Source organism: Monodelphis domestica, chromosome 1, assembly GCF_027887165.1.
Source record: "Monodelphis domestica isolate mMonDom1 chromosome 1, mMonDom1.pri, whole genome shotgun sequence".
Taxonomy (NCBI): Eukaryota; Metazoa; Chordata; class Mammalia; order Didelphimorphia; family Didelphidae; genus Monodelphis; species Monodelphis domestica.
The window spans coordinates 158,260,917-158,285,484 of NC_077227.1; the positions used below are offsets into that span (position 1 = coordinate 158,260,917).

General features: G+C 41.0%; 1 protein-coding gene across 1 annotated transcript in view; it reads left to right on the forward strand.

Annotated features, from left to right (window-relative positions):
* Positions 1-2,326: 2,326 nt before the first annotated feature.
* Positions 2,327-24,568, forward strand: part of SMAD3 (SMAD family member 3) — a 173,186-nt gene continuing 150,944 nt past the window's right edge. The window contains exon 1 of the mRNA XM_007479607.3: positions 2,327-3,175. Coding sequence (XP_007479669.1) covers positions 2,970-3,175 — 206 coding nt within the window. The 5' untranslated portion in view covers positions 2,327-2,969. The remainder of the gene's footprint in view (positions 3,176-24,568) is intronic.

Genomic DNA, 24,568 nt, shown 5'->3' on the forward strand with positions numbered 1-24,568 from the left:
CACATTTGAACCCAAGACCTCCCATTTTCAGGCCTGCTCTCTATCCACTCCAGCCCCTCATCTATTCTTAAATACTCAGCTTGAGTTCCATCTTCCTCCACCAAACTGTCTCAGGTAAGAGTGATCTTTCCCCCTCCTTCCTCTGAACTTCCATTTCTGTTTTTTCTGTACCACTCCTCTATCCTGTATCCCAAAGCACAGTGACTTTTCATGAACATGTTTCATCATTTTTTCATTCAATTTTTAATTGTCTTCATATGTATAGTCAACCAACTAGATTTCCAGGTCCTAAAAGAAAGAACCCACATCTTGAACTTTTTTTGGACACCTCCTGTGTCCAAAGCACAGTGCTCCTTCCTACATTTAGTGTTTCTTCAATGCCCACCCCCATAGGCATACATTATTATTTGAATTTATTTATTGAGTTTGTTACTATCAATAATGGCAAATACAGAGGTGGAAACTGGGGTATATAGTTTTTTTGCTGATCACATGGAGATCAAATTTTAATGATTACTCCCAAGATGCTATTTGGGGGGGGGGGTCACTTGCTCCATTGCTAAATTCCCATGTGGCAATATTGACACCAGATTGAACTGAGGTATAATATGAAATACAACTAACAGTTTCACTACATTCACAGCTTTCTCCAATATTTTCATCAGACACTCAATTTCATTCTCTCACAAACTCAACCAGGATTATCCCCATTTTGCAGACTGAGAAAACCAAGGGTTGGAGAAAAGATTTTCAGAAATTCATTGGCTTTTAGAGCTGGGAAACACTTCAGAGATTATGAAACATGTAACTCCCTTATTTTATAAATGAGAAAACTGCCAAGGCCATGAATGCAATTTAGTGGAGGAGGGGGAGGAGCAGAAACCCTGCTATCCTGACCCCCTAGTTCAGGACTTTTCCCCCACTGAACTGCAGCTGGGACAATGTTGACATTAAGAAAGCTGAGAGTAGAGAGAAATAACCCAGAGCAACAGTAGCCTAACTAACAAGGATGTGTTAAGTCATCCACAGTGAGATCTTGGGAACCCCTGCAGCTTGTTAGCTGGCTATGTGGATTCTGCTCTCCTCCAGGTTTCGAGGCTCTACATCCTCTTCAGGTTCCCTAGATAACTTTTTTTCTCACCCCAGGGGTTTCCTGCTATTAAAAATATACAAACAAAGGCACTTGGTGTGGTTTGTGTGAGTATGCTTGTGGTGGGGGGATTGTTGGGGAGGAGACAGTCCAGGGGAAGCCAAGGTGACTGGGGTGCAATCTCAAGATTGTGTCTTCAATTTTGAGCCTTTGAATTCTGTGCTCCAGATCCCTCTCCGTCAATTTCCTGTCCCCTTTAGTATTCCTGTCTCTTCACTTCTTTGTCTATTTTTCACCCAGGATAATTCTGAAAACCCAAACTTCTGGAGATTTCTTCTCCCTCAGTTCTGGGGAGATTACTTTGGGGCTCAAAACTTCCAATTTTGGGAGACTTCACACTATTTAGGGACTCAAAACGGAGGAACTCTGAATCTATAGTCAAAGGGCTATATTTCGTTGTTTGACCTTGGGTAAGTTGCTTTCTCTTTTGAGCATCCACTCAGTTTGGAAAGGTAAAAGTTTACGGATATCCCCTGTTTTAAAATTGCTCCATCCTTAATCCCCAAACCTGACTCTGGACTTAAAAGCGAGCAAGTCTTTTGAAAAGCAGATCGCAAGGCTATCCCTCCCCCACTTCTTTTTCCCTCCCCCACTTCTTTTCGCCGTCCCCCATCCCCAACAAAACCAGTTAGAAATGCTGGTTAGATATATCTTACCGAGAGTAAAAGAGAAATGGCTTGAACAGAACCAGGCTGCTTTAACTAGAGTAAGGAGTGGGTCTGCTTTGGGAGACAGGAGGACAGGGCAATCAGTGTGTGCATGTGCACTCCCCCACCCCACCCCAAGTTTAGAAGAACATTCAGATTTCCTTGGACTGCAAGGACAATGTTTTTAAAAAAAGTTTTCTAATGTTGGCTTGCCCTGGGAAAGAAAAGGGGAGGCTCAATCATTCTTCTAGTCCCAGTTTTTCGCTCGCATTTCTCTGGGGTTACTGGGTGTCATCAGGTGGCTTCAGAGAGCTAGGGACGTCGCAGGAAAAAAGTGGGGGGTAGTATGCAGGCTATAGCTTTTTCCCGGGAGAGCCGCCTCACAGCACCAACGCCCACGTGGGGGTGTGTTTGGCGTGGGACTGAGGGTTTGTCTCTTTCCTCTGGGAGCAGGGGGTGGAGAGGGCGCCACAGCGGAGGCCAGCCTTAAGCGCGGGGAGGGGGGGGCACGGAGGGAGGACGGTGGGGCGGCGCGTTTGGGGGCGGCAGAGAGGGAGCCCCGGCGGGCGAGGGGGCGGTGACAGCCTCTTGGAAAGGAGGCTGCACGCCGATTTGCATGAGAGACAGACTAGGATCCGGGCGGGAGCCTGAGCGCATACACCGAGGCCTGGAGGGGTGGGGGCTAAAGAAATCTGGGAGCCCAGAGGAGGGGAGGCCGCGAAGGCGGAGGGATCTGCGCATCAAAGAGAGCGAGTAAAGCAAAGTTTGATTCGTGGGCTGGACTTTTCTTCCCAGAGGCGGCACCCAAACAGTACACCGTGCGGAAACGCAAACTTTTTTCTTCTCTTGCTGCTGCTGCAGTTGTCGCTGCTCCTGCTGCTGCTTTCGTGGCCCTTCCACACCCCCACTGCCTTGGACTTTCGTCTCCCTTCGTCCCTCCTTCCCTTTTCCCCTTGAGTGCACAAGGAGGAGGAGGAGGAAGAGGAGGAGGGCGGTGGAGCTCAGGCCACCAGCGGGCCCCGAGGTTTGCAACGCTGAGGTCCGGGAGTAAAGTTCGCCGGGACTCAAGCGAAGTTTGGCCGGCCGCGGCCGGGAGCTCCCGGGATCCCCGTCTTTTCTGTGTGCCTGCTTTCCTCCCCCTTCGGGGGGAGCCCCCCTCTCCCACCTCCACCATGTCTTCTATCCTGCCCTTCACCCCCCCGATCGTGAAGCGCCTGCTGGGCTGGAAGAAAGGCGAGCAGAACGGGCAGGAGGAGAAGTGGTGCGAGAAGGCGGTCAAAAGCCTGGTCAAGAAGCTTAAGAAGACCGGGCAGTTGGATGAGCTGGAGAAGGCGATCACCACGCAGAACATCAACACCAAATGCATCACTATCCCCAGGTGAGGGCGGGGACGCCCGCGCCAGAGCCAGAGCAGGGCACGGGCACTGGCACGGGAGGCGGCTGCTTCTCACTCCCGGGCCTGGCCCGCTGTGTGTGTATTTGAAACGGGGAAAGTAGGCGCTATCGAGGGCTCGGCGTGAGTGAGTGTGTGTGTGCGCGCTTGCCTGGCTGGGCCAGGGGAGGGGGGGGGGGGGCGGGGGCAAGGTACCCAAACAAAACCTTCTCTGCAAAGATGGAAACTCTAGGGTTTCCACGCGGCCCAAACCAGCCTTGAAGGAAAGAACTGAGGGACTAGTGGCGGGCGAGAGGGGCGGGGGTCCTGGTTGGCTATTGGAGCGCGGGGCTTTCTCTCCCGGGAGTTAGAGGGGCAGGGTTGGGTGCGGGTTGGAAGTTTGTTTCGGGCTCTGGCTTTGTTTAACCCGGCTCGATGGAGCGCCCCTCCTCCCCCGCAGCGCAGCGCGATCTCGGCCTCAGCTCCCCGAAGTAGTATAGGTGGTTCTGTCTGTCTGTCTGTTCCTCCCCAGCTTTTTCTTTCCCTTCCGTCTTTTCTTCCCTCCCCCCCCTCCTGCCCCCCTCCAAGGAATGCAGTCCGCACAGCTAAGGGAGGGCCTGCCGGGGCTAGGGTTGTGTGGGTGAGAAGCCTGGACCCGTGTGATTGACAGATTCCTTCTCTCTCACTTTGCATTTGGGATTAGCTTTTTTTTTTTGAGTATTTTTAGATTCAGTTCTGCCAGTTTCTTTCCTCTCCATTCCCCAGCCCCCCTCCGTTCCTGCACAAGTACAGCTCAGAGTAATACATTGACTTAATATAAGAAGAGAGCAGTTAGTATTGGATTTTTTTTTTCCCTCAAACTCTCAGGACTGACAGTGAAGACCCCCGGGGACCAACAGGAGCCAGTCCTCCCGAAGGTGGTGACTGTGCTTCCCTTTTTAGCAGGATTCAGGTTGGTGCAGAGCTCTTTAATGCCCTGTAGAAGTGAAGATATTCTGACAATCAAAATGCCTACAAAAGTAGGCCTCAGATAATCTCATGCATTCCTATAGTGCCTTTATTTCTAAAGCACCTTCCCATCTGTTTATCCTTTTATGCTCACAGCATCCCTGTGAGGAGAAGATGGGGAGGGGTTTCACAGATGGCCTATAGAAAGGGTCAGTGACTTGCTCAGACTCCCTAGGGGTTTGGCTGAACTCAGTGTGGTTTTTGTTTGTTTGTTTGTTTGTTTGTTTTGTTTTGTTTTGGTAGATGGAGATGTCTATGTGCAGGCAGAAAAATTCCTAGAGAGGGGCTCACTTTACCCACTGCTTCTTCTTTTCATCCCCCTTCTATCATGTTTCAGTTCTGAAGGAACACTGGAGATTTGCCCCTGACTGAGTCTATCCAGGACTCTGATTTAATCCAGGTTACCTGGATTTCCTTGGGCTTGGCCAGCAGAGGACTCCAGTGTTCACATCAGCTCAAGGCCACTTTCAGCCCCAGGGATGTATCCTCTCACTACCACCTGCCTTGGAGCAGCTGTGAAGGAGACTCACAATGCCTGAGCATTTATCCCAGGCTGTTGTAACACTAGGGTCAGTCTTTACAATGCTACATCTGTTCATGTGAAGCAGCCCCCATTTGGAAATACTGCTGAAGTATATACTTTTTTTTTTTTGGTAGGCAAATATAGTCAATAAAGGGACAAAGGGGACATACTGTCTTTAGAACTTAGTTTTATATTACAGGTTTAGTAGTCAGCAAAGATTGAAAGGACCAGCAGGCATGCTACAAGATAGCAGGAAGGCAAGACCTGAGTTTTGTTACTAGATTCAATTATCTCCAGGACTCTTCTCAAGAAAGATTGATAATATCTGCCCACTTACCTGATCAGGACATGTTGAGGACCAGAGGCTCACTTTTCTTGGTATCACCCACAACTTCTCCTATAGCATAGATGCCAGAGGAGATACTTACAAAATGCTGTTTCTTAATTGAAGTATTAGAGCTTCCTTGAAAGTAACAATTTATATAGTTTGTTAACATTTAACTTTTGGGTTCTGTAACTTTCCTGGCCCACCGATTTTCCTTGTCATTGTTATTACCTGAGTTGTTTTGCTATTACAGACTCAGGAAAGCCTCATGTTGCAACTGACTGTCTAAAGACTGTTGTTGAAAGGACCACTCTCATACAGATATATTTTCTAGTATTCTAAGGCAAAAAGAGTTCTTAATTAATCTGGGGTCTGTCAACTTTTTTTTTTTTGGATAGCTGTTATTTCAGCACCATTGACTTCTATGTTAATCTTTTGTGTTTTTATAGCATTCATTTAAAAACATTCTGAGAAGGGATCCCTAGATGTCAACAGACCAAGTAGTCTATGATTTGGGGGTGGGAGGGAAGAAAGGAAAACTTCTACTTTAAATGAGATGGAATCAGAGTAACCAGGATGGTTTTAGAATTCCAAAAGCTCAATCATTATCTATCCCCTAAGTCTCAATGAGACTCCTGGGAAAATCCTGTCCTGAATTTGCATTGTTGATTGGGATGGAAAGCTCTCATAGGGAGGCAGAGTTGATTTTTCCCATCTCTCTCCAGGCACTGTTATTTGGAGTTAAGATTGCTTATGTACTCCAGAAAAATGGGATTTTCATGCCAGCATCTTGTGCCTGAACCTCTGGGTTCCTTTGTTTCATAAGACAGCACTGCTGTGTTGGTTCTGGGCAGAAAATTAAAAATGGAGGTAATTGGCTACAGATTTAATGATAGCAGCATGCCTACTATAGCCCTACATTAATCTGAATCCACATGCAACTTGTCAAATTGTCTGCCCTCACCACTTAGGTCTAGAGAATGAAATGGAAGGAAATGGTACCTAATCCCTCAATTGGGTTTGGGATAGTGTTAGAGAATCATAGAACACTGGCATTGGAAAAGGTCTTAGAGATCATCCAAATTACTCTCATATCATGTTATAGATTAAGTCCCTGAGATCTAGAAATTTGAAGTAACTTTATCTAGGTCATATAGTTAGGGATAGAGGGGATGCTGAGCAGCTGGGTGGCAAGGAGGGGTGGATAGAATACCATGAGTCAGGAAGTCAGTTTAAATGTGGCCTCAGACACTAGCTTGTGTGACCCTGGGCAAGTCACTTAACCCTGTTGGCTATAGGTTCCTCATCTATAAAATGAGCTGGAGAAGGAAATGATGAACCATTCCAATATTTTTATTAAGAAAACCTCAAATGGGGTCATGAAGAGTCAGACACAACTGTACAGCAGCCAAGATTTGGATATAGAACCCATCCCTCCTGACTCCCAGTCCAAAGTTGCTTATAACTTATATTTTTAAGTGAGTCTGTCTCACCCCTTTATAGTTTCCAGAAGTATACATGACATGACCAATTTCCTCAAAAAGCTCACAGTCTAAGGATACATATATGATCCGAGGGACAGGTCTGAATTACATACAGCAAGGACCCGGTATTTGTGTAGTATGAACTTTAAGGTTTGCAAAGCACCTTTCATGACAGTCTTGTGACAATAATAATAATTGTAATAGTAGTAATAACTAGCATTGGTATCCCACTTTTAAGATGTATAGAGTGATTTATAAATATCTCATTTTATGTTGCAGCAATCGTAGGAAATAGGTACTATTGTTATCCCCATTTTGCAGAAGGAGAAAACCAAGGCAGTCAGAGGTCAAGGGACATGCCCAGAGTTACACAGCTAGTAAATGTCTGAGGCTGAATTTAAACAGGTCATCTTGACTTCAGGTCCTGCACTCTATGTGCTTTAATACCTGGCCTATTATGCTTACTTTACAGACAAAGAAACCAAGTTACAAACATTATTAAGCTTGCTCAAGATTATATACATAGTAAATATTGGGAGGCTTTGAACCCTTTCTCTCCTGGTTTCACATTCATCAGTTTCATAATAAGAGCTAATAGTAATTATAGCTAACATTTAGCACTTCAGAGGTTTGCATAGCTAGTTTCACAGGTCCTAGTGGTGTCAGTTTTCATTCTAAATTGTAGAAATGGGCATCATGTATCCTGATCATTTTTAGTTCTTAGATAATTTGGAAAACAAATTTCTGTATACACTATTCATTCTTTATTTTCGACTGGTAACATTTTTTGCTGAAGCAACATTAGCCTTAGCTTAATGGTAAGGTGGATGAGAATACTTGGTTTTTGGCCTAGACTTGTGATTTTATTGATATAGGGAATTCATCTGCTAACCAATCATTTAATCATCAAGGATATATTAAGGACTATTATTATGTGATAGGTACTAATAATCAGAAACAATCTCTACTTGCAGTGAGCTATATTCTAATGTGAATAGATGACAAATATATCAAGCTGATAAATACAAATATTCAGAAAGTCATTAAAAACAAGGGAATCTGGGAGAGAAGACACCAGCCACTCAGGAGAGTGAACTCTTCCTGCAGAAAACAGTGCCTAAGTTACATTTTCAAGGAAAAGAGGAGCTCTGTGAGGTAGAGGTAAGGAGAGAGTGCATTCTAGATATGGGGGACAGCTTGTGCAAAGGAGATGGAGATGGACATTAGCAACTCTTCCTGAAATTTACTTTATTAGAAAATTTCATGGGGGCAGGCATGGAGAGATTAGGACTTGTCCAGGATGACTTGCCAGCATGTATAGGGACAGGTGCTCTGAGTCTGAGACCACCTTCTCTCCCCTGATAGAGCATCCTCCTAAGATAAGCCACATAAGGGAGAGGGAAGCCGCTGTTTGGCTGTTTGAAGGGAGACAGCCTATCGTCTTCAGTAGCATTTCTGACTTGGAAAAATGAGTTCTGTGCAAAAGCTTCTGAGGTACTACTTATGTGTGTAGTAACAGGCTGTGGCTATTCTGAATTCCAGAAGATGTACCCTTTTTTAAAATTACATCTCCCTTACCTTTGTTGGAAGGAGTGAATCTAAGAGTGCACAGCAGATTGGTACCTCCCTTAATACACCTTAAATTAGGACCTGCTCTTCCATTTTGCCCACTAGGAGTGTGGTACAGGGGGAACCATAGTACTTACTCCCTTTATTTCCCTGGATAAATCATTACTCTGGGCCTCTTCCTCGTTTATAAAATGATATGGTTGGTCTAGGTGACTTGTAGGTCCTCCTTTAAACTCCTTCTAGCTCAGATTCTATAGATTCTATTACCAAGATCTTCCAGTCCACAAAAGTTTGTTTACCAGTCCACCTTTCCCCCAAGGGAGTTAAAAAAAGATATAACAGCCCTCAGTTCATTTTTTTTAAAAGTTGTGTTCAGTTATTTCAGTCATGTCTGACTCTAAGTTTTCTTGGCAAAGATACTGGAGTGATATGCCATGTCCTCCAGCTCATTTTATTGATGAAGAAACTGAGACCAATAGGGCTAGGTGACTTGCCTGGAATCTCAGAGCTAGTAAGTATCTGAGGCTGGATTTGAACTCAAACCGTCCTGATTTCAGGCCTGGTACCCTATTCACTGAGCCACTTATGTGCTTTAATGAATGCTAGTTGATTCATTGATCAGCATGGCACAGGAAGGGGTTCTGTTTTTTTGCTCAGTTCTTTCAGTTGTGTCCAGCTCTTTATGATTCCATTTGGGGGTTTCTTGGCAAAGATACTAGAGTAATTTGCCATTTCTTTCTCCAGCTCATTTGACAAATTAAGGAAGTTTAGGCAACTTGGGTTAAATAACTTGCCCAGGATCACACAGCTAGTAATTGTCCAAGGCCAGATATGAACTTTAAAGAGGGGTTTTCCCAACTTGAGGCTCAGCACTCTTACCCACTTTATCACCTAGGCAACCGTAATAAATAGTACTGAATTGAATCCTCATGTACTTAAAAACTGTATGACCCTGGGCAAGTCACTTAACTTTTCTCTGCTGATGGAAGATAATAGTATCTACCTTCCAGGGTGGTTGTGGGGATAAATGGAGATAATATTCATAAGGGGCTTTGTAAACCTTTTAAGTGTTGCATAAAGGCTAGCAATGATGATGATTGCACTCTTAAGTAGGGATACAAGGTACCTATTTACAAGGCTGCACATGTAAAGCTTCACTTAATATCCTCCCCTTTGTAAATTCATCCCTAGAGTGCCATCCTCTCTGTCAAGTTTTAGGCTCAAGAAGTGCTTCCTAGTTATCAGTGGAATTTGCTATCTCTGCCTTTCTTAACCACAAACGGGCAAACACCAGGAAGTACTGCAGAGATGAAAGCTGTGTCTAAGTAAGAGTAGTGTACGTTTCATGTGACACCTCATAGTTACAAAGTGCTTTCCTTAGATATATGACCCTGGGCAAATCATTTAACAGAGGTTAAGTCACCCTCAGCATCCTTGTTAGCAAAAGGAGGGTGATAATACCACCAACCTGGCAGGGTTGTTGTGAGCATCAAATAATATAAGATGTAAAGGTCTTTGCAAACCCTAAAACACTACACAAATGCTTCCTATTATCATTGTCATTTAATGTTCACAAGCATCCCAAGATATAGGTAGCACAAATATTGTTAGGAGACTAAATGTCAAAGTAGCAAAGTGGATAGTTTTAAGGTTGCCCTGCTACTAAGTTTCAGAACTTGGGCTCAGTCTCTGCTTCCTGATTTTTTGCTTAGTTCAGTTCTTTTCTTTGTGCAGAGAGCTGTGTTTTTTTTTTAATAGAATATTTTGTTTTTCCCAATTACATATAAAAACAATTTTTAACATTAATTTTCTAAAAATTTGAGTTTTATATTCTCTTCCTCCTTCCCTCTCCTTTCCTTATTTGAGATGGTAAACAATTTAATCTAGGTTACACATATAGGATCGTGCAAAATATATTTCCACATTGATCATATTGTGAAAGAAGACTCATTTTAAAACAAACAAGAAAATAAAGAGAAAACTCTCATGCTTTGATCTGTATTCAGACTCCATCAGTTTTTTTCTCTAGAGATAGAGAACATTTTTCATGAGTCTTTTGGAAGTGGCTAACTATGTTTCTTTTATTTTTTGTTTTATATTTTTCCAGATTACATGTAGATATAATTTTAATAACCATTTTCTGACATGTTGCAACTTATGTTCTCTTTCCCCCTCTCCCTTCCCTGAGGTGGCAGTAATATGATATAGGGTATATGTGTGCTATCATGAGATACCCATTTCTATGTTCATCATATTGTGGAAGAGGATACATAATACCACCATAGTATCAATAAAGAGGTACATAATACATCATAAAGTTAGAGAAAAATTCTTGAAGGAAACAAAGTGGAGAAGGGCATTCAGACTCCAACAGTTCTTTCTATGGCAGTGTTTAGCCTTTTTTTATGAGTCCCTTGGAGTTGTCTTGGATCCTTGCATTGCTGAAAACAGTTAAGTCATTCATAGTTGATCATCATACATTATTGCTGTTGCTGTGTATGTAATAGTCTCCTGGTTCTGCTCACTTCACTTTGCATGACTTGTGATACAAATCTTTCCAGAAGGAATTGACAAACTGTGTTTCTAACCAATAACAGGGATGGGTTAGAATTAGAGAGCCAGGATAAGACAGGACTATTATCAAATATTACTGCCTCAATTAGACTGTAAGTTCCTTGAGGACTGTCTTTTGCCCTTAAAACCCCCCTCCCTTTTTTTTTTTAATCTGTGGCACTTAGCTCATGCTTAGCATAAAGTAGCCAATCAGTAAATGTCCACTGATGAATCATCATTTTAAGCCTTCTAGGCTTTTGGAGCCAAACTTCATTTGTTCCAAATCTTGGAATTGGCTTGGGATGACAATGGGTGCCAGAATCAGGTCACTTGCCTGATTCTTGTCACTTTAAAGTTTTAAAGTTCCTCAGAATCCAACAGGCATTACTCCTGTAGTCAGTGGGTAGCTGATTTCAGTGTCCCAAGAATAAGAGATTCCTTTCCTCTAATTACTAATCACTCTTTTTCTCTCCAGAAAACCAGCAAAAATGTTTGTACTTGGAGAGGTTGGTTTCTTCTGTATATTTTCCTGATTTTAGCAGATCTTGCCAGAGAGAATAAGACAGGTCTTGGACTCCCCACAGTGGTTGTCATCTGTGCTTCCTTAGGCAGAATTCAAGCTTTTCTTTGTTTTTAGTATAGAAGACAAAAAATATTTGGCCAGCAAACTGGAAAGCACAGAGTTAAATTACTCTTAAGTAAGTAAAGCACATCATGAGGTCATTTTTCTTGCAAAATTACTTAGGCCTGGGACCATCTAAAGTGAGAGAGATTTCCTAGGACTCTAATAAAACTGTAATCGAAGGAGAAAAAAAGAAGGAAGTACATTTTTAAAATAAGGTGTAATTTTTTTCATTTGCTATGTTTTCTCTATGGAATGAAAAGTCATCTAAAAAGAAAAGAAGCAACAGCAATTGTATATTGGGAGAAATTAAACAGATTATTTTGGAAACCTTGATTTTGGGGAAACTTTTGTGTATGTTGGTGTCATAGCTGAGTTTCTAAGGAGGATGATCTCCTCACCTTAATGCATTTGAATAAACAAATAAGGAATAGTAATAATTAATGCAATGTGTGGTTTTAAAAATAGCCTGTTTGTGTCTCCCTTTGAAATTCAACGTAAATTATTACTGGCTATTCCTGAAAACTTCAAAATAATTTTTAGACCAGAAGACAAGAGAGTCATGACAGAGATTCTGAGAAATGATATATTTTAACTGTATTCTGTTTTCTAATTTTTCATCTCCCCATAATTATTTTACATTTACATATCACTTTGTTTGCAAAACACTTTCCTCAAAATAACACACATTCCAAGTTCAAGGCTCTCATTTGAGAAAAAGAAAACTTAAATGTACTTTTAAAATATAAGATTCTGACCCAATTTAAAACAACAAAAAAGGCCTCTTTGCAAGAACATAAATTTTAAAGAAACTTATTTTTGGTAATAGAAGAGGCCCATAAATACAGTAGCCATTTAGCTGTGATGGGAAATATAAGAAGTTGATGAAAACTGAGAATCTGATTCAAGCTTATCACATCAGGAATTCAATTAAAATGAGTCCTTTAAAAATAAATATTGGTTTAATAATGTAAACTTGTGATTGCTGTATTATTATAAGTGAAATAAAATTAACAAGATTTAATGGACTGAGCGACCATTAATTTTCACTTGTTAATTTATTAGGAGATTCTAATGCCATTTGATGTACTGTAATGGCATTATTCTGCATGAGAACCTCTATGAAATAAATAGGACCAAGCAGTGCTGGAATTAAATTGAAATCAGATTTTATTCCCCAGTTATCTTATTCTCCCCCCACCTCATGCAATTAAATTCTCCAAGGTTGGAATGCAGTATTCCCATTCAACAAGGCTCATGAATAGTTCTAATTAACTTTTGTCCTTGCCTCCTTTGATGTACTTGTATAACTATCTCCCCACCCCCAATTCATACCTTACCCCTAGCCACATCTAATTTTGATTGGTTAGCAAGGAAGAGAACAGACTTAAAAAGATACTTCGTGAAGGCAGAAGCCCTCTTTTCTGGATGTAGCTGAGCAGAACTGGGCGGATTGGCTTGAACTCCTCCAGATTGCTTAGACATCCTCTTGCACCAACTTGACTGAAAAAGAAGTGCTTGGTATTTATGTTGCTTTTGGGCAGCCCTTGCTCCTTAAGCTGCAGGTTCATTCAGCCCATCTCAAGTGCAAATGATCTCAGGGAATAGATGGACATTTCTGTTTTGGGGGTCTCTAGTTGCTTCTTGATTTTTTTTTTTTGAGACTGGGTTCTCTCTCCGGTGCTAGAAGGACTGCAGCTACTTAGTGTCCAAACTCATTGCTGATGAGTGTGGAAGCTTTGACCTACTGAGTTTCTGACCCGGGCTGATTTGCTCCTCCACCACTAACTCCTTTTAGCCTACCAAAGTTCAGGACTCCCAAAGCAGAAGTGTTCCAGGAGTGTCACCCTCCTAGGTATCAGGGATTATAGGCTTGTATCACCCTTCTCAGCTCTTCCAAATGTTTGAACCAAGAAGAGCTCAGGATAAGAGTGACTTTTCCTGTTTTCACCATTATAACCACTAGGTGTGATGTTTCTGTGCCAACCAAACCCTTTAGCTAACTTGTAAAACACTTCCTTGGTACTAAATTGTGCCTTCCTTAGCTGTCCTGTCTGAGAGAGATCTGAGGAGGAATTGTAACAATACAACTTAAAAATTTTTTTTAAATTGGCCTTTTGTTTTCACCTCACCTTACTTTCTGAATCTTTCTGTCTTTTTCCTCTCTAACCATTTAGTTATCCATCCCTTCTGACAAACACGTCAGCTTGAATCTAATTATATCCCCAGTGTTTCACACTTGGAGCCCCTTCACTTCTACAAAGAAGGGAAGTGGTCCAGCTTACTTCTTAACATTGAGAAGGCTTCTTCTTAAAGTAAAAGGAGAAAATTGTTCATTGGGGCCTGACATACCCTTTTTTCTTAAATGGTGAATAATTTTAAGAAATGACGTATATGGAGAAGTCATGATGTAGGATGCATGGTAGAAGTCAGTGTTTATTATTTGAGGCCTCTACTATAAGTAGCAACCAGAAATAATGTTCTCAGTGGAATATTACTAAACTATGGGACCCTCAGGGAATGAATTGTTTTGGAGAGGTGATTTTTCCAGATAGTGGAGGACTAATGTCTTTAAGCATCAAGATTATTTATTATAATCTTGTCAGGTAGAAACTTTTCCAAAGTACATTACATATTTCTCTACCATCTCTTAAAATATATAATTTAACTTTTTCTTGATAGCTCAGGCTTATTAAAATAAATTGTGATGATACAGTTTCAAAGATTCATGATCTATGAGTATTCTCTATAGCTACAGGTTATAATTTCTCCATACCATAGCAGATAGTTTCTTGAGTCACTGATGAAAAGAATTTGTCGCCTGATAATTCCGTCTTCTGGTCATGAGCTTCTTAAACTAAGTGAGGTCATGGTTTTAAAAGACATATAGTTGATCACTCACTATGCCTTTACTCAAATCCTTTTCAGAATTGTCAGTCTTGCCCGAATTTTCTTTGCTGGCAAAAACTTAGATAACCCAAGGCAGTATTCTATTAGAGTGGGAATAAAGTTAAGAAATTTATAGAAAGCATTTTAGATTATTTGCAAAGCACTTTACATATATCTTCTCATCCTTGAAATAGCCTTATGAGTTCAGATATTATTTTGTTCCATTTAATTTGTGGGGAAAGTGAGGCACAGAGCAGATAAGTGACTGCCTCAACGTTATATAAATAGTAAGTGACAAATCCAAGACTTAAATTTGGGTATCCTAATTCCACGTCCTGTGGTCTTTTCCCTTTTATCAGAATGGCACCATTTAATTGCTTATATAGCCTTCAAGGTCTTATTTTTAGGAGTTCACTTGATCTAAAAGATCTTTAGAAGCCTGTGATTTTTGAGTCCTTGAGTCTGCTTTTGATAGGTTTTCAATGTCTTCCCTTGCTGTAAATGTATCAGTTGTTACTTTTTCCTCTTGTCCTTCTGCCTGATGGGGGGAACCTTCCCCTGCTTCAGTCATTTGCTGCTTCAGCTTTGTAGTAGAAGGTCTTAGAAACCAGTTAATTAAGCTGGCTAGAACTGTATATAAAGAAACAATAAAGAGTCATCGTGCCATGGTAAGGGCTATGGGTCTTGCCCTATGAATGAAGTCTGTACATTTTATGACATTTACTTGGATACTCAGAGGTCTTCTGCTTGCTTCTTTCACTCAAAACGGGCTCTCACTGATAGGTAAGCTCTTGCTGTATGTATCTTATCAGTTAGCTATCTCTGTCTTTGGGCAACTACAAGTAGAAACACAATAAAAGCTGCCTTTAGTTCAGATAGATATAGATAAGACAAGCTGAAGTTTGCCTAGCAGTCCCCCTTCTCCCATTTCTTTTTAAACTCTTACCTTTTGTCTTAGAATCAGTACCAAAGTGTCAATTCTAAGGCAGAAGAGGGGCAAGGGCTAGGCAATTGGGGTTAAAGACTTGCCCAAGGCTCCACAGCTAAGGAAGTGTCTGAGGTCAAATTTGAACCCAGTAACTTTATTGACTAAGCCACTTAGCTGCCTCACAACTCCCTTTTTTAATGTACACTGACTCTGAAGGTAAATTAATTGTGTTATAGGATTTCAGAAACCTTAGAGGTCTTAAGAACTTTATTTTCAAGGATTTGAAATGTAAATTCAAATAACGAATCAACTAATTACAAATAATTCTTGATCGTTAAAAGCTTTCCCATGTATTATTATTTACATATATTTGAGTCTGAATCTCCCGAACTCCTGAACAGCTGGATAGTTCAATGGATAAAGTGAGTCAGGAAGACCTGAGCTCAAATTTGGCCTCAGACACTTACTAGCTTTGTGACCCTGGACAAGTCACTTAACCTTGTTTGTCTTCGTTCCTCATCTGTCAAATGAGCTGGAGAAAGAAATGGCAAACCTCTCTAGCATCTTTGCCAAGAAAACCCCAAGTGGGATCATGAAGAGTTGGATATGACTGAACTACAACAACAACAACAACAACAACAACAAAACTCCCTATCTTACCTAGGTGTTTTAGGCCCTCAGGGCTTGATCCTAATGGTGGACAGGGATGGAAGCTTGGACCCTTCTTGGCTTGTGACTTGGGATGACTTCATCCTTCCTCAGGCAGTCTGGTGGGTGCTGGATCCCAGGGAACTCACTGTTTTAATGCTGGACTTTGAGCAGACAAACCATCCACTTTAGCTAACTGAATCACAGTACTCTGGAGCTCAGGGAATCTACCAGCCTCAATTTCCCTGCAGTAGTAAAGATTATGAGACCTACCACACTTAAGATCATACCTCTATTTAGAAACGTCCATCCAGAGCAAATAAATGTAAAAGTAATACAACTATAAATCAGTTTTCAGAGAATGCAGATTGTTCTTTCCCTGCCCCTCCACCCCCAACATTAATTTAAATTAGATTTTACTTTATAATGGCATGTTCGGCATCCTCAAGAAGATGGCATTTCTTGGGCTGCAGGAAAATGAGCTTGCCCTTTTCTTGTCATTTTTTATCTTGCTAAAGAACAGAGTTTTTAAAACTGATGACCCATGAATGCCCTAAATGGTTAAATGTGAGCCAGACATCCTAGAGAATGCATGTGGAAAAAAGAGCACACATGTGAAGAAGTTTACCAAGAGCACTTCCTTTATTTATTTTCGTGTATCTATATAAAGAAATGCTATATTTTCTTGCGTAAGCACGGGCCTTTTGTGAGGCAGCATGAAGGTTACAAGTTTAAACATCAGTGAGGAAATGTAAAAGGTAAAATTTCCCCCAGAAGTCTTCTACTTTTCCTGTATCCTGCAAGGCTTGCTGTGTGCATCAGCCAGTCTTATTGTCCAGAATGCTTTGTAGTCCGAGGAGTGTACCGGGTGCTGTGTGAGAGTGGGTCCTTTAGGCCTGCAGGCTCATAGAGCCAGTCAGCCAGCTTTCACAACCGGCAGAGCAATGACATCACGAGTTACTTCCCTGCCAAGTTGTATTTCTCAGTATAACCATTTTTTACTGAACTAAAAAAAAAATAGTAATGCTGTGTGTGTGTGTGTGTGTGTGTGTGTGTGTGTGTGTTAAGTCTCTGTTTTTATCCTGTCAGAACTGAAAAATGCCCAAAGGCATTTTTTCCTTTAAAAATCACCTTTGGGCTGAGACCAAAGAGAGAATAATTGAGCCAGGAAGGACTTTTTGAGAACTTACAAGTGGCTGAAAGCAGGGGCTTATGATGGAAATCAGGTTTTTCCTTTTGATTAGAACCTTCCCGGCTGTAGGCTTTCCTCCCCTTCATAGCTATACTCTTTTCCCCAGAATATGTGACTAAAAAACTTGTTCTCAGGGAGAGATGTGGGATGAAGTAAAACCAGCTGGATGGATCTTAGCTTTTTAATGATAATAAGAATAACAAACAACAATAATAACAAATCTTGCCTGCTCCTAGGTCTCCCCCCTCCCTCTCAGGAGGCTGTTGCCATTTGTCAATGTTCAAAAGCTTCAACTGAAATAGTGGTTCAGAAAATCCTAGAGGGAAACAAAGACCAAAGATTTAAGAATGGCTCCTAGGGGTCTGAAGTTAGGCTGCTGGGCTTGCTGATTTGGTGTTCCTTCAGGTCTGCACAGAGCCTCCCACACAGTAGGCTCAAAATACATGTTTTTTGAATTAACACAAGCAAAGCTTTGACTTGCAAAAAAGGGTCCAATCAAAACATTGGAAGGGAAACAATAGAGACTCTTAGGGTGGCACTGCTCCCCCCTCCACCCATCCTTTCTTTAATTGTTCAGGTGACTAAAAATAAATGTTTTGAAAACAAAAATTTTATGAATCAGTGCCACCAAGGAGGGGGGTGTTAGGGATTCAGAAGGAAAAATGCCATGACTCATGTTTTTATGGTCACTATAGCTGCCCCTGTCTTCAAGTTTTGTTTTTTTTTATTTTATTTAACCAGGTGATTTAGAATATTTTTTCCATGGTTACAAGACTTATGTTCTCCCCCCCCCCCATCCCATCCCGTATCTGATGCGGAATTCCACTGGGTTTAACGTGTTATTGATCAAGACTAATTTCCATATTATTAATATTTGCACTAGGGTGATCATTTAGAGTCTACATCCCCAATCATATCCCCATCAACCCATGTGATCAAGCAATTGTTTTTCTTCTGCATTTCTATTCCCACAGTTCTTTCTCTAGATGTGGATAGTGTTCTTTCTCATACGTCCCTCCAAATTGTTCTGGATCATTGCATTGCTACTACTAGAGAAGTCTATTACATTCGATTGTACCACAGTGTATCAGTCTCTGTGTACAATGTTCTCCTGGTTCTGCTCCTTTCACTCTGCATCAGTTCCTGGAGGTTGTTCCAGTTCACATGGAATTCTTCTACTTTATTATTCCTTTTAGCACAATAGTATTCCATCACCAACAGATACCACAATTTGTTCAGCCATTCCCCAATTGAAGGGCATCCCCTCATTTTCCAATTTTTTTTTGCCACCACAAAGAGCACAGCTATGAATATTTTTGTACATGTCTTTTTCCTTATTATCTCTTTGGGGGTACAAACCCAGCAGTGCTATGGCTGGATCAAAGGGCAGACAGTCTTTTAGTGCCCTTTGCTGTCTTCAAGTTTTAAGAGCTTGAAAGGCATACTTCCAGGTTTTATTGATTGACCATTCTTGTTAGTGGCAATCTCTGCATTTCCTTATTTTCCAGGATGTAGCTTTACATGGATGGGAATAGGAATGATCCACTTCGATCCCAGCTTCTTGGATATTGGTATGGCTGGAGATCCTTGTTTCTATAGTCCAGGAGAGATAGAAAGTGTGAACAGCTGTGTGTAACTGGCATTATTGAACTTCTGGAGAGATTAGTTCATCTAACCCAGAATTTAATACTAACAATAATAACTAGCATTTATATAGCACCTACTATGTGCTAGACCCTGTGCTAAACAATTCACAAATAACTCATAACTCGTTTTATTCTCTCAGCAACCCTGGTTGGGTTTCATCTTTGGATCATTAGAGTCTACCTTTGCATACCTTATAGGTACTTAATGATTTTGGAATTGAATTGAATATAGACCAGATGGTCTATTACTGGGAGATGACCAGAGAGATTAAAATCACCCCCCAAAAATAAAGGAGAGAATTGGCCAATTATCCAGTGAAATTTGGTCAATGATGCTGGCTCACTGTTAGATTCAAGCCTCTAAATCACTTTCCTATTAAATAACAATTTCTATTGTTCCTGAAAAACCCAGTTTATGGTCATAAATACCCTGAGAAGTAGCATGGTTTAGTACATAGCAGTCTAGTTTGGGTTCAAATCCCAGGGATGACACATATATAGTGAATGGTTGTATGGCTCTGGGCAAATCACTTCATCTCTCAGTTCTCCACACCGTTTCCAAAACTAAATTGTAGAATAATCCACAATCTGAATTAGCAGAGAAGGTTTCCTTCCTGGGGAGCTCCCTGCACTAAAGAAATCACAGGTTGGGAGTGGACAAAGACCCTCTTGGTGGCTTTCAGGGGTTAGCCGTATTATGGGCCTCTTTTGCAATCCGGTGAACCCTATGAACTCCTCAAAGTAATGTTTTACAGTAATTGGAAGAAACCTTAAATTTCAATTAGAAGTTAGTGGAAATAAAGCTGTAATTTTGTTCCCCATTCAAAGTTTCAGGTCCCCTGAAACCTGTCCATGGATCCCAGGATAAGAACCCTGCCTTAGACTCTCCAAGCTTAGTTGAAATCTGGTTTTATTTACCATCAGTTAAGAAAATTCATTCTACATACCTGAGAACATGTCATTATTAGTTGGAATTCTCGAGTTAATTACTAAGGCTCTTAATAATAGTTACTTTAATACATCAAGGCTCTGTTTATACTTTCTTCACTGGTGCAGATAGAAACCTCTCTGACTCAGTACATGGTCATGGAGACCTATTAAAATAAAACAATAGCTCTAACTCTGTAGTTAACCTGTCCAAGAGTCTCTGTGGATAGAGAGAGGTAGCTAGACTCTACAAGTTGTCTTGGGTTGGCAGGTGATGAGTCTTATCATCAGTTTCTATATTGTCAGAATAAATGAAATTCTATGTTGCTGTTTATATTGATGAGTCTGAGCTGTCTCAGCTCCTGGTGGCTGTCTTTACAGATTTGAACTGTCTCCCCAACTAGATTTAAAAAACAAAACAAAACACCTTAGCTTGTCTTACCATTTTTTTTAAACCCTTACCTTCAGCCTTAAAATCAAAAGAATAAGTTCCAAGGCAGAAGAGTGGTAAGGACTAGACAAGTATCTGAGACCAGATTTAAACCCAGGACCTCCCCTCTCCAGGCCTGGCTAGCTATCCATTGAGCCATTCCATTTTAGAACAGTTCCAGTTGTTAGAGATTTAGGAAGTTTGGCATATGAGGAAATGGAAGTACTAAGAGATGTAAGGGATTTGACACAAAGGCACAGATTTTACATTTGATATGTAGAGATAGCTAGTTAGTGAGCAAGTGACAAAGGTAGGATCAGAGATTTGAGATTGGATTCTGAGAGCTAGTCTCCTGTTTTTTCTCTGATGCCATGAGAGGAAGGAGATAGATTTTTTTGTGTCTTAAGGGGATGCCCTTTATGTGAAATTCCCATAAAGGGAAGATGCTTCCAGATCCAGTCAATCCTTGTGAAAAAGAAGTCAAGATCACATGAAGTATTTAACAGATGGACTTGGTATGACTCTTATATCTGGCCATATTTCTGCTCTGCAAAATATGATTTTAAAAAATCTGTATTGATGTCTTCTACGTTGTCCTCATTTCCTAATATTTCATACTTTTCACCCACTCTCTTCTCAGGGAACTAGCCCTAGTAACAAATAATTAAGAAGAAACAGAGGGGAAAAAGCAGTTCAATAAAACTAACCAATTTGTCAACTGAGTCTGATGGCATGTGTAATTCTCTACCCCAATTAATGCCCTGCCTCTGCAAAGGAAGGATTTGTGCACTAATCTTCACTGGCTCCCTGACAAAATTCAGTGAACTGCCATGCTACTTTGTCAAGGCACTTTGCTTTCACACCAAGTGGACTGCTCTCTTCTCCCCCAACTTGCTCCTTTGTTTTGATTCTGCTCCATGCTTAGAATGTCTTTCCTTCCCTGTTCAATCTGCCTCTTTTACCTATTGACTTTTTACCGATCTCTTTGCCCAACTCAGATGCTACTATAATGGTCCTGGGGTGGGAGTGGGGCACACTTTCCCAACTCTTACTCTTATTGGAAGACCAGGTACCCAGAAGGGAATGACTATTGTTCTTCCTCAGTATTCTAGAGGTTCCTAGTACAGTTGCTAATAATGCCCCTGTTCATTGATTATCAGCCAGACTTATTTAGCTTTTGGAAAGGGGATTTACTAAGCGGGTTAAATGACATTTATTACTGACCCTCCTCCCCAAAAAAGCCCCCCACCAAACTTGGGATTTATTCTCCCCTTAAATATAGAAGTCCTTGCTTCTTGTCCTTGAATGGCCTCAGATTTGGAATAAAATGGTAATGAGGTACAAATATAAATAACATATGGTAAAAGGTACCTCTTAACTCCTAACCCAAGAAGTTGCTTTTCCCCAGTGTGTCTTCTTCTTAAAGTTTCCCTTAAATGCAGCTTTCTTCTGGGCCCCAAATGTTAGTTCTTTCTAGAGTCCATAGTCCGATTATCCATTTCTCTTCAAGGGTATAACTCTTTGAAGCTGTCACCATCTTCAGGTTATTGGCTTTTTCACCATCCTCCCAATGCTTCCCTGTCCACTGATAATACTCTGTTGGACTCTGCCACTGCTTCTGGAAACTGGTGTGGTTTCTGTTGTCTCTGATGGAAACTTAGAATCTCCTGAATTCTCACCAGGTCACTGCTTGGACAGTTTCATCTCAGGATACTTATTCTCCTAAGATCAAGAAAGACTAAGTTCATGGGTTCTTGGTAGTCAGGTGGGGAAAGAACAACTACCTTTACCCTCCATCTAGTAGCTCATAATAATTCTATTTCTCTTGATACAAGGAGGAAGAAGGGATGAGAAATCTTTAGGCTCTCCTTTTTTGTCTGAATTCTGTTCTGGATCAGTACTTCTAGAGCCATTCATTCTAGCTTTTTAGCCAATTGGAAGACGTTTTATCATCAGTCATCCAGTAGCAGCTTTTCAATTACTTGTGGTTGCAAATAGGCTTTCAGAGTTCTACCTTTTGGATTGGAACCAGGCAAGGAATACCTGCACATCCTCTGTATAACCTACCACTAAGAACAAATCTAAGTGTGTTTTGAGGACTGGGCTCTCATTGGCCAGTTCCTCCTGCCCCTTCTCCCACTGGTCTTTTACTTGAAACCTTCCTTGATTTCCTTCATATTTCTCTGATATCACATAATAGTTTATTTAGCATTCCTCTTATATGTCAACGATGTATTCATCTTGTGTAAGTTATTGTTATAGTTATCAAATCAAAGTATCAGTTGACTAGCAAACATTTATTAAGGCCTATTATGTGCTAGGCGCTGTACTAGATGTTGGAGCTATAAACAGAAATTGTCATATACCTGCCCTCAAGAAATTTACATTTTATGGAAATAGGTCTGGATCAATGACACATGTAAAACCCAGTGGAATTACTCATTGGATATGGGAGGGGGGTGCGAGGAGGGGAAGGAAAGAACATGAATCATGTAACCACATAAAAATGTTCAAATAAAAATGATAAAGAAACTTACATTTTACTGAAAGTGTGCCCTACTCCCACCCCAGGACCATTCACAGAGGCAAAATAAATACAAAATAAATACACAGTTATTTGGATGGGAGAGTGGTACCAACTGGCTTGTTGAAGAATAGTCCTTGAGCTGGACTTGAAGGGAAACTTGGTTTCCTGGCAGTTGTAGAGATGAGAAGAGAGATCATTTCAGGCATTGGGGTCAGCCTCGAAAGCATGGAGGTTGGGGGTGAAGATTGTACAGGGAATAACAAGTTTGGCTGGAGTACAGAGTTCTCTGGGGAATAATGCTCCATTAGGTAGAGTATGCCTCCCCCCCCCCCCCAGTAGATGGAAATAAACATAAAGGCAGGAACCGTATCTTTATCTGAATTTTACCTTTTACTCCAGTGCTCTCTTGCACACAGTAGGTTCTTAATAAATGCTGAACTGAATTAATAATCAATGCTAATGCCCTTCATCCTAGAATAGCAGTTATAGTTAACAGTTAAGATGATTTGTCTAATTAAATTTTGTTTAAAAACCAACTATTTTTATTCAAGCTGTAGGGCCCCTCTCCCCCAATGTTTTTGGCAGAGTAAATAGTGAGAGTTTATTGGACTCCTGCCCTGCAAAGAATTTTGGAAAGAGAAAAGGAAGGAAGAAAAACAAAAGCAATTAACTCCCCTTCTCCCCCAACCCCTCTAATACTGTTGCTAAACCACTTGCCCTCAAGTTCTTGTCATCCTGTCTCCCACCCCCAACTCCTGTACACCATGTGCATTGACCTTTGTTATGATTGTGGTAAGTGAGTGGAACACACGCCAGTGGGGTTGTGGATAGTTTCTACCCTGTAATTAAAAAACCTGGATACGACCCCAAATAACTCCTGTTATTCAAGTTGAATTCACAAAAATCAGTTAAACTGTGCCTATTCTTTTTTCTTTTATCCTTTCTATCTTTGCTGTCTTTGTCTTATTCCTTTAGAAAAAACAGAAACAAAAAACATTTTATTTGAAACCCCCAAAAATGTCCTTTCTTGAGAGACTGGTATCCAGGAATGAGTCAGAGAATAGGGGTTTTAATCCCAAACCCTGTCACTTACTACTTCTGTGTGATTATGAGCAAGTAACTTCACTTCTTCAATTTATTCATTATAAAATGAAAGGGTTGGTCTATGATCTCTGAAATCCCATCTGCAATCCTATGACTGAATAGAATTTTTTTTAACCCTTACTTAGTAACTAATGTCTAAGACAGAAAGACAAGGGCTAGGTAGTGGGGATGAAGGGACTTGTCCAGGGCCATTTAGCTAGGAAGGGTCTGAGGTCAGATTTGAACCCAGGTCCTCCCAACTCCAAGTCTGGTACTCTGTCTACTGTGCCACCTAGCTGCTCCATGAATGTAGTATTGATTCAGATATAAACTATGTCCTCCCCCTCCTCAAAAACAAAAAGAATAGTTGAGTGCTGCTAGAAATGAGTGTTTTTTTTCCCCCTTGTAGACCTTTTCCTCTCTCTATGTATTGCTTTTTAAAGAGATGTCCTTTTACAACCACTAATGGATTGTACAACCACATAGCTGCTGTGGACCATTTTGAACTCCCACAGGAGCCTAGAGGGACTAAAGAGAAAGATCGCAGTTAGAAGAAAAGTGGAATATAAATTGAGTCTGAAGTTGACTATCCCTTGGAGAATTCTAACTTTTACTGTGGTGCTCAAACTGCCACCTTTGGTTGATTTGGTCCTGCCTTACTATATAAATAGAACAAGAGGCATTTCCTCCTTTTCCATAGATAGAAAGGAACTATGCTGGGGTCTACATATGCAAAAGGGAGTGAAGGGTCATGATGAATTCACTTAGATTTCATTTGAACAGATCACAGGCAGAGACTGCTAGGTGGTACAATGGATAGAGGGCTGGACCTGGAGTTAGGAAGCCTCATCTCATCTTGAATTCAAATCTGGCCTCAGACACTTACTAGCTATGTGACCTCAGGCAAGTCACTTAACCCTATTGGCCTTAGTTTCCTCATCTTTAAAATGAGCTGGAGAAGGAAATGGCAGACCCTTCCAGTATCTTTGCCAAGAAACCCCAAATGGGGTCATGAGTCAGAAACAACTGAATGACAACAAAAGAA